Here is a 12,941-nt window from a genome sequence, read left to right on the forward strand (position 1 = left end):
GCATGACAGCTTTACCTCTGTCATGGGTTAAACCCAGCTAGTAACTAAGTACCATGCAGCTTCTCCAGCAGGTAATGGATAACTGTACCCACAATAATAAATAAATAAACAATGCCATAAATTCAGATGAGTGGAGTGGTTTTATTCTGTTTAAACTGTCACACATCAAGACGATTAAACACCAACCTTGAAAAAGCTTGAGCAAGCCTGAAGAGGTTCTCCTGCTAGCCTGTGACCCTTCAGAAAAATATGAGTGGATCCTAGGCCATGTTTGGTGATTTCTGGTGCCAAGGACTTCATATTTTCTTGAATCATTATGAATATGAAGAAACTTCACCAGAGTAACACTGGTCTCTAGTGATCTTCTAGAGAAAAGTTCCTTTGCAAAGCACTATTTTCATTATTATATTCTAATGCTATAGGCAGCACAAATTTACTGGCGAGCAGCATAAGCTACAGGGGAAGTACACAACACTGTGGAAAAGAAATAGTGCTGCGTGGCATTTAAGGATCTAACCTTTTGGCGTAAGTCTAATGTGGGGAAAAGAGCCTGTGTACATGCATGTCTCACAGGAGCCTGGATACGGGTTTTCTACTTAGCAATGGAAATGCCTAAGTTCTTCTGAATGGGTGGGGTGTGGCACAGTGCTTGGTAACGTTAAAGCCCAAAGACAGCTGGTTTATATGGCCTGCTAAGTACAGATGTGTAACTGCTGTACTTAGGTTATGCATCTTTTTACCTTTCATGGTAGGAGCCTGATATTCAAGATTCTTGTTGCTTGTAGCAATATCTGCTCCAATTCTTTTAATAGCCTTTGTCCGTTTGATCTGAGTAGGTGTGAGTTTGTATCCTTGAAGCTATATTGGCAGGTAATTACCCAGTATGTCATAAAAGTCCAGCACAAAACTTCATGTGCCTTCCACACGGAACTGAGGCTTGGCATCCACTATTGGAAGGTCTCAGAAGATTGCCTTGCCTGCTAGCAAACTCTGGGGCGGGCCAGTGAGTTCCTACTTATTTATAACATTCCACTATGTTCAAATCAGACATACAAAATGCATTTCCTGGGATGCTTTCAAAAGCTGCATACCAGATGGACAATCACAATAACATGAGATGTGAGGGCATGCAGCAGCACATCTATTGCAATGCAACCTGAAAAGACAGATTTAGTTTCTTCTATGGCTAATTGGAACTTAATCAAAATACCTGATTTTGACCGTCTCTTTAGAAGGGGCCACCTCCTTCCACTCCTCCACAGACGAATGTTTATAAGCTTATAGTGAATACTCACTAAATTATTGAGGATAAAAAAAGGGGGGGGTTTATCTGAAGTGTTCAGTGCAGCTTTATTGACAGCTCTGTTTCCCTGTTAATCACAGGGTCAGAGCTGCTTTGTCTCTCTGAGATGTCTATACCACCAGGTGCTGCTCCACAAAAGGAGCACCAGCTCTCCTCAAAGACTCTAGTTCCACCAGCAGCTAATCAGACCAGCCTCAAACTGGCCCACTGTGCTGTACTGAGAAGACATACAGTAGGCAAAACCATCTTGGACAGGACTGGTACTCCCAGTATACATTCTGTCACGTGCACTAACCCTGAACGATAAGTACTGCATGTATGCAAGGTTTGAATCATTCAGGGGGCTGATCATTAGTGTTGTGTCTTTTGAGATACTCTGCCACTACTTGATAACCTCAAATATGTCCCAGGAATGTTTACATGTTGGATCCAATGAATATCAAATAGCCGGTACAGAAACGGCAGCAGGAAGGTGGGCTTTCAGTGGCTGATCACAGCTATCCCTGGTAGATGCTGGTAATCAGCTCTTAAACTTGTAAGTCATGTTCACCTATTGCTTAACAAACATTTACATATTCCATGCACCCTACACAGAGAGGAACTACCTCCCTCCAGTGAACTTCTCAGTGGATGCTAGACTGCACCTGGAGGAGCTGTGGCTTCAAATCTCCTCTAGCAAAGACAGAGCTGAAAACAGGTCTTACCCAGTACTTTAACCCCAGAGCTACCTGACAGCAAAAAGGCATTAGCTCTGCTCCTTGTTTTGTGGGGACCCTAGAGGCAGTTCCCACACTAGGTATCCACATGTAGAAAGCAGGTCCCCTGACCTTCTGCTGGTACTGCCTAAAATTGCACAGACTAATTTAGAGCCAGGGTGAGGTGTGAAGAGGAGGAGAAGGGAGATCTGAGACAATGCACGAATAGTAACATTTGTCAGGAAATGAAGTTAAAATACTGTTTCTTGTCTTCAGCTGCATGAAGCTAAAGCTACATGCATAGCTACATCCTTAAAGGGAGGTGTTAAAATTATCAGAATGGAAGAATGCACAAAAGACCTGTAGTCATTTGTCACAGGTATCAGAGAAAGAGCTGTGACAGTAACAGTATGTTTTATGCTGGGTATCAATTATTTATGCATCTACAAAAAAATAATATCAAGGCACATAGAAATGACATTTTAAAATCCAAAGCTTTCACTTGTTTGCAGTGTTGGAGGGAATAAACTCTCCATGGGTGTCGCAATCTGAATGATCAAATGACTCAAGACACAAGTTGTATAATTAGAGGTAAGTTTACCACGGTCAGAGTGTTTGCAGGGTGGAGGTTTTCTGAACTGTTTGATGCCCAGTTTCCCATGTAGTACCTGGTTGCTTGAGCACTGGAAAACCTAGCTCTTGGGTAAGGTATAGCTGAACACTGCTGGCAATACCCATATAGAAAGACACACACCTCAGAAAGATTCAGAGGATCAAAGGCAGGGGCCTCAGTTCTCTGCCTAGACCACAAGTATCTTCAGAGCAGTCCTCAGAGCACAAATGCTGGGTGGCTGTTGCTATCCTGAAGCACAGGGAACACCCAGCAACACTGTGTGCTTCTAATTTTATGCCATTTAACCCACTCAGTATAGCTGTGACCTGCTTGTGTGCAAGAGTGTTAATACATTGTGATAGACACTTTTTCCAGCCTTTACTGATACACACAGTCTTTTTGATAAGAACAAACCTGCACCACAACAGGACTGTGATCTTGAAAGGTAAATTAATTTCAGCATCAGACCTGACCTGAATAAACCTCATGTGCATTCACTGGTGGTTACAGGATAGCAGTCTGGATGAAGCAGAGTAGGAGGGTAGAAAATAGCAATCAGTTTCACCATGGATATAACAAGATCACCTTTTATTAATTTTCATGGCTTAGATTTTATTTTTTGTGTTAAAGGGTAAATGATATATTTTGTCCACGTTTTCTAGACAGCAAGCCACTGGAGAAATACATCTTCTAAAGCACATTTCTTGGTTATCTAAGAGGTTTCAGCCTGATTTCTACACACTGGCTGTGTCACAGTGTTTTAAATAGCTGATCAAAAGAGGCTATAACAACCCACTGAACTATATTAGCTTGTTATCATATTTAAGGAGTAATTGTGCTTTCAACTCTACTGAGACAAGAAAGATCAGCCACAAGACTACCGTGGTGTTCAAAGAGAGGGATCTGCTCTTTCAGTGCCTGGCTGTTTTCCCTAGTTAAAGAGTGCGATATTTTCCCCTGAAGTGTTGTTGCAGAGAGTACAGAAGGAACACAGAGGGAAAAAAAAAAAAAAAAAGAAACAATATGTTTAGATTTCTTAATTTTTATTTATTTACCTGCCTCATGTAACTCCTGCAGTTCTTCCCTCTAATCTGTTTTAGAAGTGTAATTTTGCTATATGAATGGTTAAAAACAGGAAAAAACACCCACTTTCAAAAGTTTCAAAGTGAAAAGAAAGAAATACAAATCACTGAGCAAGGTTTTTTGCATTACTTTGTGTTCTTTTATGCTTCTGCACCTTTAAAATAACAAAACCATGCAAGGTCCTTAAGGCATGTCAGAAGTTAGAATGAGGTAATCCACAAAGTTTATTGATCCCCTCTCACATTGTTGTAATTATTATTTAGGAGGGATGTGTACATTTTTAGACCATATCTAAACAACAAGAACGTTATTTTTTTAAGTGTTTTTATTTTTCACATCCCAATCTGAAAGAGTTTGAAAGTAAACCAGCACTGCATCACCAGCTTGCTAAGGAGCATTCACAGTTCACAGAAACTCTGTGTCAGGTAGGAGCACATTACTGTGTATTAAAGCACATTGAGTGAAGTCATGCCTCCTGCAGTGCTTTGCAAGGAATCCTAGTTGCTAACCAAATACCATATCAGAAAATAAAGCTTCAATGCAGCAGCAGAAAGAAAAAGCTGTGAAATTGCAGGAGGTAGCTGTTGGAAGGTAAATAAGTTCAAAATAAATGGTGTCTAACGCCTGGTCCATTTATCAGCAAGTAGAAATAAAGTGCAAGTGCTGACTATCTCAGGAAACAGCAAGCCCTTTTCCCAAGGAGGATGTTTGTCTGCCTTTTTTTTCCTTGCTATATACATAAATGTGAAGTTTTAACATAATTAAAAAGCATATATATCAAAATACAGTAGTCCATTAGTCAAGCTTAGTCAAGCAACAAATATTCACAAGAATTCACAATACACTGCTGAAAATCAGCAATAGTTATAACATATACTCTCCAACATTACAATTTGATCAGGTGGTGTATAGAATATATTATCAAACTAGTACATTTTGAAGTGAGTAGGTTTCTAATTTCTGCTAATAACTTTTCAAATAGGAGCCTCCCAACAGAGAAAGAGAAATCTTGACCACAAGGAACCCATGGCAAGAGTCCCAACCATCTCAAAACAGATCTGTTAACAGAGAACATTGGAGAGAGGATTTATGAGAACTATTTAAGCAAGAAGGGGAACAGCAAAGTGCACAGGTTAATCAGTAAGTACAAAGGAAAGAGAATGGAAAAGGGAGACCAGGATGTTCAGATGTAACAAACACTTTGTAATAGCAGTTAGAGAATGCAGAGGCACCTAGCTCAGGAGACAACATGAGATTTCAGCCCCTGCACTGACGAAAGGAGTACCTGCACCTTTCACAGTTATTTCTGAGTCAAGTCTGCTACTCATCACAAGCCTGACAGTATCTCACTTGCAAGGCCACAAAAACTATCTCAGCTGCTTGGGAGGGACAGATAGAGGGACAGTGAAGTCTTCCAGGCACATGATGGGACCGGTTGCTTTCCTGATGCTCTCCTGCTCAAAGAAGGGTGATACCTGAGCAGACCTTGGCCATTAGGATGGCTCCTCAGGCTGTTCCAGTCCTGGTAAACTTTTCTTATTCTGGAACTAAGGAGAAACAACTGGACCTCAGTGTAGCACTCCCCAGTGGTCACTGTAAACAGCTGAGTAGCACGTGCAGTTAAGTAAGGCTCTGCTCTCCATACCAGTCACAGTTTCAAGACTTTGGTGTCCTATGGCCAGTCGGCAAAGACTACTCTGGAAGAAAAAGTGAGGGGTAGGAACCACTTGGTTAGTTCACAGGTACCAAGCCAAGCTCATGAGACCCTCAAGAATACCTTGAAAGAATCTGATTACTTTGCAGAAAGACCCCCAGGATGGAGCTTCTGTGGGCACACAATCAATCACAGTTTAAGGACATCTTTATTTCCCTGACATAGTCAGGCACTTGGACACAGGCTACAAAATAAGTTATGCCACCAGAACTGAATTATCCATAGTGCTGCTTCAGGTCTCTGTTACTCCTGAGTGTTTTATAATTACTCTTCCCTCATGCCAACCTAAGAAAAACGTTCATGGCTGTTCCACTCAACTCAGCTCCTTTCACAGAGGTGACACTCAGGAGCAACCATGGAGGAGGGAACAAAGGGAAAGGTCAGTCTGGGGCTATTTTACACAGCAGCCTTTGTCTTGTAATGGAGAAAAGAAATGCCTCAGCCCCTTCTCCTAGTGCTTCCAGAGCCCTTTGGACCTGTGCCATACCTCTTCATGCACTTCTGAAGGACAGAGGAGAGGGGGAGGAGAAGCACTACCAATGCATAGAGTAGCAAGTGGCAGAACACACTTGGACATAATGTATCTGATGCCCCTTCAGGTGCACTGGTAAGTACACACGTGCTCAGTTTGTCAGGCCTGCAGTGCATCTTGTAACCACGCTATCTGCCATCTAATCTGCTCCCCTCAGGTCATATTCAGGCCAAGGAAAACAGCTCTGGACCCACCAGGCCTATGACAGTTTACACCAGTGAAAGATCAACCAGAGAGAGAGACAAGGGACGGCACATCACCAGCCCGGCTGCTGTGTAAAGCCAAGGAAGCCAGAACGCATTCAGGACCCTGAAGTCTTGTAGTAGTCCCTATAAGAAGGAACATACAATAAGATGGTTCCATCTTCTGCCTCAGCCTAGATATATTTCTTTCCCCACAGTGTGGCTGCAAACTGTGGTATTTAGCCTCTCCTTTCTCAGTTTTCCTCAGCAAATTGAGAATTTGTTCAGATTCAGTTCTTCCGAAGGGGGGTCTGAAATCTGAGATTAAGAGATTAAAGAACTGTTAAGAGAGCTAGAACCATTTGCTTTTCCTCCTCCCATGTGCAGTAGAAGAATGAGAAGAGGTACTTTTTAGAGGCAATGAAAAAAGCAGCAAAGCATATGTACATGCACAGGAAGGAAAACCTGAGGGTCTGTTGTCTCGCTTGGCCAGGTGACTGCTGTGTTTCCAAGGTACAAGGCTCAGCACATTGGCTCCAAGCCTTCCCATGGGTGAATCCTATGAGACCTTCCCAGGCAATGAAACCCTCCTCAGATGAGGGAGGGATATGTTGCTCGCTAAACAAGTCAGTGTGATAATGAGGTTGTCCTGCACAAACAGAGAAAACCATTCATCACCACTTCCAAGCCTCCTACATTCAACAGTCAACAGCATGTCCGTTTTAAGTAGACAGCAAAGGACTTAAAACAATTTGGAAAGTCTGAGAATTTCCATTGAAATTGGTGGAAAACTTGCAAGGATTTCCTAGAATGAAGTCTAACTGTGCAGAAAAGGAAAAGAAAGCCCTTTATCCCCAAAAGTGATTCCATCTATAAAATAACTATGTATTTGTGATGTAGAAAGAGAGGGAAAACCTGCATCTGGATTTCTCAGATCAGCTCTTGAGAACTTCCTGTTTTGGAAGCATCCAACAGTATGATTGCGAAGCTCCCAGGTTATATTTTTTCTTAAACATATATTAGTTTGTGCTTATGAAACTTGTCTGGCCATTGGAGGTCCAGGTGTACCCATCTTACAACAGCACCAAACAGGCGGCAGAAACATTCTGTGTTCAGAAGTCTTTAGTGGTTTATTCTATTGTAGAAGGTGTTGTCATGAACCTTTAAATGTAATCTGGAGCCCTAACGAGCAAGAATTGAAAGTATTACCCAGTAGAGACATAAAATACTAACCTCTCTTTCCCAGCTGTGCTTGTATGACCAAGATATTCTGGTCTAACAAACAAGTTAGTGTGTGTAAATCTTCTTACAAGGCACTGAAGGTGAAAAAAGTGTAATTTAGTTGGGCTCATACAGCTAAACAACAGCTATGTTATAGCAAACATTATAATCTCCCCAAAGCATTATGGGATAACATGAAATCATTCTTCTGCAAGAGAAGGATAACTAACACTTTCATTAAAATATCTTCTCCTGCTTTGGGCAGGTCAAACCAGTTAATAGTGTTAATGATCCAGATTCAGGAAAAGGAGGCAGTTTAAGAACACCTGAAAGAACAGGTGTCCCACTCAGTCTTCTATTTCTGTTTTTTTTCATGTAAGTTTCTTTTTTTCGCTTTTTAAGGTGAGTTCCCTGCAGTTTGTCTCCCCCTGTGTTTCAATGCAGCCTTATCATATGTAAAGTCAAAGTCAATAGTGGGAGGAAAATGGAACGGGAAAGCTGGTGAGCGCTGCCAGTGTCTGCACGAGCGTGACTAGACCGTCTGTGGCCCCGGGGCTGCGGTTCAACCGTGATGTAGCCGTTAATGATGCGGATCCGGGGAGGAGGGTCCGTAGCACTGCAAGGCAAGAGAAGAACATCAGTCCAGACTCAGCCCAGAACCGCTCCATGGTCATCAGCCTCTGTGTCCCACCATCAGTCTCCTGGGCTCCTGGGAATGGTCTCTTGTACTGGTTCCATGCTCACCCGAGGACTGTCTCCTGGTGGCAGAGCACTGCCTCATCGCTTCCTCACCGGTGTGGGCAGCTCCCATGACAGCCCATATGGACCAGGGTGCTGCCCAGCTGAACTGCAAACCAGTCTTGAGGGGGAAGAGATTGAGGAGGGTGGAGGTAGCCCTTGAACACCTGCCCTGTACACAGGCCTACCCAGCCAGCCTGCCCATTGCTCCCACACATTCAGATGGGCAGGACCACCATGTTCCTAGCACCTTTCAGCTAAGCAGAAAACATGCAAGAAGAAAACAAGCTTTCTTGCAGGGGACTGTAACTGTGGCAACATGCTGAGCACAGCAGGAGTGAGGCACCTGCTTTCAGCTGAATCAGTCTTCCCCTGCCATGTCTGTATGTGCATCTTAGCATGGACCAAACTTGTTCCTGTACTACAGAATTACAAAGGGTTTACATGACATGCTTTAAGGAGAGGAAGAGCTACTTCCAGAAATGCATCCTAGAGTCACCGGGAAACGACCACCACATCCCAGAGTATCTCCCAGTGGTAGTGAGGACTTTGAGGTGGTGATGAACAAGAACTGAGTCAGAGGCTATGTGATGCAGAACTCCCATTATGGCAACATGTGATGGAGGAGAGAAATTTGTATGCTCCAGACTGAAAACACCAACCATTCCAAACTGAGGAAGCTCCCACACCATGGCAGGTCAAGAGTCAGAAGGGTCAGATACTGCACAGGTGTCGTTCTTTTTGTCAATGTATTGGAAACTATGATTGACCCCACAGCTGTTAAGGCTGACGTACACCCCAGGGCCTCATGGGGCTCTGTGGAACCAGAAGACAAATGGGGACAAAATTAAATGCAAGTCTACCTGCCAAATAAAAAGGCATAGTAATTTTTCCTGCCGCCACTCCCCCCGCTGCTGTGCACCATTCTTGCCTTATTTTGGCCACTCCCATTAAGAAAAATGGTTTGGGAAACTTGAAGGCAATTAGTATCCTTTTTAGAGACACTTACCCTTCCATACCCGAAGGTCCCCACAGAAGGTTTGAACAGTAACTGGAGAGAAGCCAGCTGGCCACACATCAAAGAAATACACCTGACAGCTGATGCATACAGGAGCACAAATGAAAGCCACTCTGCCAAGCGGACTATAAGATTGCATTAAATCACTTGAGCTCTGCCTTTCACATTTTCAGGCTCACAGGAGGAAAGCTGTGAACGGCCCAGACATAAGAAACCTGACAGCGCTACCTGTGCCTGGGGACCCCAGGGAGTGCTTAGAGCAAGGGCTGAGGCTCGCAGCGAGCCGTGCCCTGCGCACCTGTGAGCCTGAGCCCAGGGGGCTGCATTTCCGTGGGGACACGAGGTGGCGCTGTCGGCTCAGCCCAGCCCGCACGGCACGGCCCGCTCGCGGCGCGGGGTGTCGGCGGGGCCGCGGGGCCGACGTTCCCCGCCTCGCACAGCCTAGACCCGGAGCAGGTGGGGGCTGTACGCGAACGGCAGCTGCCTCTCTGACACCCGCGGCTTTCCCTCTGTAGCAAGGGTGCAGCGATCTCCCAAGGCAGCAATAAACATCACTTACCTGTCTTACCCCGTACTCCCAAGCAACACCTCCACCTCTAGAAGTTCAAGCTCTCTCCTGCTAAGGACCCACACCCCTAAAAAGAATTTGTCACCTAGTACCTGGGTAAGTTTCTAGCACAAAGGATGACTTAATTAGCAGGAGAAAAAAGGAAACATTACAAAAGGAGGAAAGGAGGCATTCACTGCTCCCAGGCTTATGCAGTAGTTTCCTAAGGTTACCTTTGCTTTTTACCTCACTATTGCCTTGCAGTACTTGCAATCCAGTATGTACCTCCAATTTAGTCACAGTAGCATATCCTCCCATCTTCCCTCTTCCTCTGAAGGCACTGATGCTGCAAGTGCATGTGTATCTCACATCACTGTGTCCATTGACTTCCCTGAGTTTCATATGAACAACTGCATGTGAAAAACTGAACACGTCAGTGTGCTGGCAGGGAGGGATCTTGAGATCATAGAGACTCCAACTTCAACAGAAGCTCCAAAACCCCATTCACAAACAACTGGTATCAACTACATTAATAGAAAGTCAATGGTACACTAAAAGACAAAATCAAATATGATGACTATAAGGATTTGCTGACTGGTGAATCTTGGACTCTTTGTAGGTCTGTCAGTGGGCATGCAAACCTCCATGCACATTTATTCATCTTTCTTTCTCTCCAGACTACTCAGACTTGGGTTGGAAGGAAGAGCAGAGATAAGACCCAAAAACTACTGTAGAAACGAGGAAAAGGAGTCTGGTCTAAAAAGTCTGACAATGGCTGAATGCTTAGAGCAGAACAACAGCTGTTGCACCTGCTTGCATCCAGCCTGAGCAATGTCTTACTCAAAGAAGTGGTACAGCTGAGACCCAGGGAAGTGATATAAGAGGCATAGAAGAACCATGATATACACAGTACCTCAAGGAGCTGGAAGAAATATTCTTCAGAGGAAAGAAAAATATTAATGTAGAAGCTTCATTTCAAGAACTGCAGGCTTTTCCCCATCATCCTGACCTGTCTTGTTATGTACAGTACCACAAAAATAAAGTGCTTTCAACCTGAGTATTAGATACCAGAGATACAGAGACATAGAGTACAAAAGTGAGCAGACTTAGGTCTGTGTGTTATTAGACAGGAGGGAAACATTAAGGTACACATTCAGCCACAGGCCTAAATATAGTTAGTGAGGGACAAGTTAGCTTTTTCTGCAGGCTGCTGTAGTTCTTGTAGTCGAGTAAGCTCTTCTGGTTGAAAACTAGGGGGTATGTGTGAACCTTTGCCCCTATATACAATACACTCAATTTTTAATATCAATTCCATCATCCATTAGGTTGTCATCTCCCTTTCCAGATCTCCAGTAATGCCACAGGGCTCACATGCTTTTTAAGACTGGAAGAATACAGAAACTGAAAATACTACACAAAAACTGTCCAAATGCAAGGAGTACACATGCCTGATACGGCAGTTTCCACATATGCAGCAGCTCTTGGAAAAAGGTCCAAGGCTTTTATCTATACCATCTACCACAGGACCCAGCCTTCTGTGATAGAGGACTACCACATGCTCACAATCCCTCAAGCCCAAAGGCAAAATGGTCTAGACAAGGCTTCTATTGTATTATGCCCAATATTCCACAAACCTAACCATGCAGCAGAAGCTGTTTTGTCATTAAAAGCACAAGCAGCCTTGAGCAAATGTTTCAGCAGGAATCACGGTAAGGTAGAAAGTCACATCCTGCCCTCAGCATGTATCTAGCCCCTGTGGAAGTCTGGAGTACTGGATTAATCACTGCAAGTTAAAGTCCAGTTTACATGACAAGCCCTCCACCCTTCCCAGCCGTTAGGTACCTTTCTTCAAGGCGAACCCAGAGGTCATTAAACTGTCGCAGTTTTTGCTTCTTCTGCTGCTTCTTTTTCTTCTTTTTGTACTTCCTGTCTACCTTCTCCAGCATGTCGATGCTGTCAGGGAGCAGCAGGTGAGGTAGGACTTCTTCCTCCTCCTCCTCCTTCCGGGCATGCAACGGCAGTGGGAGCTCTTGGGATGTGACATAGGCGCTGTGTGCCGGTGATGATGATGAAAAGGCTAACAAGGTTTTGGGGGGGGTTCTGCTGGAAGGAGGAGGGAACACAGATAATATTTGAAAGGGCTTTGAGGGAGAATCCTGGTACAGATGCCATCAAGGCACACACACAAAACAAGTATTTCTCCCTGATGTCTCAGCTGGATGCTTATTTCTCTATCTTGTGCTCCTGCCCTCCCTTCCTTAACTCAATATTCTGATGAAAACTGTTCTCTTTAATGAAAAAAAGCTTTGGAAAAGTGGTAACCTGGAACTGCAGAAAGAATGCAGTCTGGCTGATGGTAGAATAACTCTTGGCAATAATGTTGTGTATCTAGAAAGAGACAAAAAAGGAATCACTCTCTAAGTCATAAGAGGTCAAACCACATTCCTGTTGTCTGTTGTACTGCGGAACACAGACCAGATTATTCCTTTCAGCAATTCCTGCCCAGAGCCAACTAACTTGGAGGGCTAGGGGAAGGGGCAGGGACAGGACAGCTAAGGCACACTAGTTGAAGGAGCCAGTTCTAGACCAACAGGTCTCACTGGTGGAGAAGACAAGTAATGAGCTAGGGCACAGACTGCAGTCATAGCTGCAGAAATGCATCTTGCGAATTACCATCTTTGAAGGGAATGGGTCAATATACCATTAAGCAATTCTTTGGGCCATCTAGTCTGCAGCAACTGGAAGCAGACTAGCTGTGGTGCTGCCAAGTTCACCATCATCTAATTTTCTCTTTCATGAAGCCAGGTGGTCCAGAGCAGTGAATGCATAGCCTTTATAAAACGTCAGGTCAGGGGACATGTCTGACACGTAAGAGACCAGAGCTCAACTCACTGTTGTGGCATTCACTTCTAGTGTAAGCACTGATGACTTCATGCTGATCTAAAAAAGAAGATAATGCTGTCCTACCACTCAGATAAGCACACCAGGGAGCATGAAATTGTGGTTTTAAAGGGTTGTATCAGACAAGTATGGAGGTCAATGTGGAGAGGAGAATGCAGAGGAATCATAGCCCTTCCACAATGCAGGAGTGAGCTTTGCCCACATTTATAGCAAGTAATGAGGGAGCAGGAGTCAGGACTTCAGCTTTCTGGCTGCACAGATCCTCTATTAGGTTGGCACCACTATCTAGCACTACAAAGCAGCTCCAGCAAGTGAGATACTGCAGTGAGACTATGTGCATGCACAAACTCACAAGGCAAATCTTGGAAGCCCAAAGGAGCACTCAGTCAAAGCC

At 44.2% G+C, this 12,941-nt stretch overlaps 1 protein-coding gene across 1 annotated transcript in view; it reads right to left on the minus strand.

The window, feature by feature from the left end:
• Positions 1–7,035: 7,035 nt before the first annotated feature.
• The window catches only part of TRABD2A (TraB domain containing 2A), a 79,635-nt gene continuing 73,729 nt past the window's right edge, over positions 7,036–12,941 (minus strand). Inside the window, exons 6-7 of the mRNA XM_037373888.1 lie at positions 11,489–11,746; positions 7,036–7,959 (exon numbers count right to left, since the gene is read on the minus strand). Coding sequence (XP_037229785.1) covers positions 7,779–7,959; positions 11,489–11,746 — 439 coding nt within the window. The 3' untranslated portion in view covers positions 7,036–7,778. The remainder of the gene's footprint in view (positions 7,960–11,488; positions 11,747–12,941) is intronic.

This window comes from Falco rusticolus, chromosome Z, assembly GCF_015220075.1.
Source record: "Falco rusticolus isolate bFalRus1 chromosome Z, bFalRus1.pri, whole genome shotgun sequence".
Classification (NCBI taxonomy): Eukaryota; Metazoa; Chordata; class Aves; order Falconiformes; family Falconidae; genus Falco; species Falco rusticolus.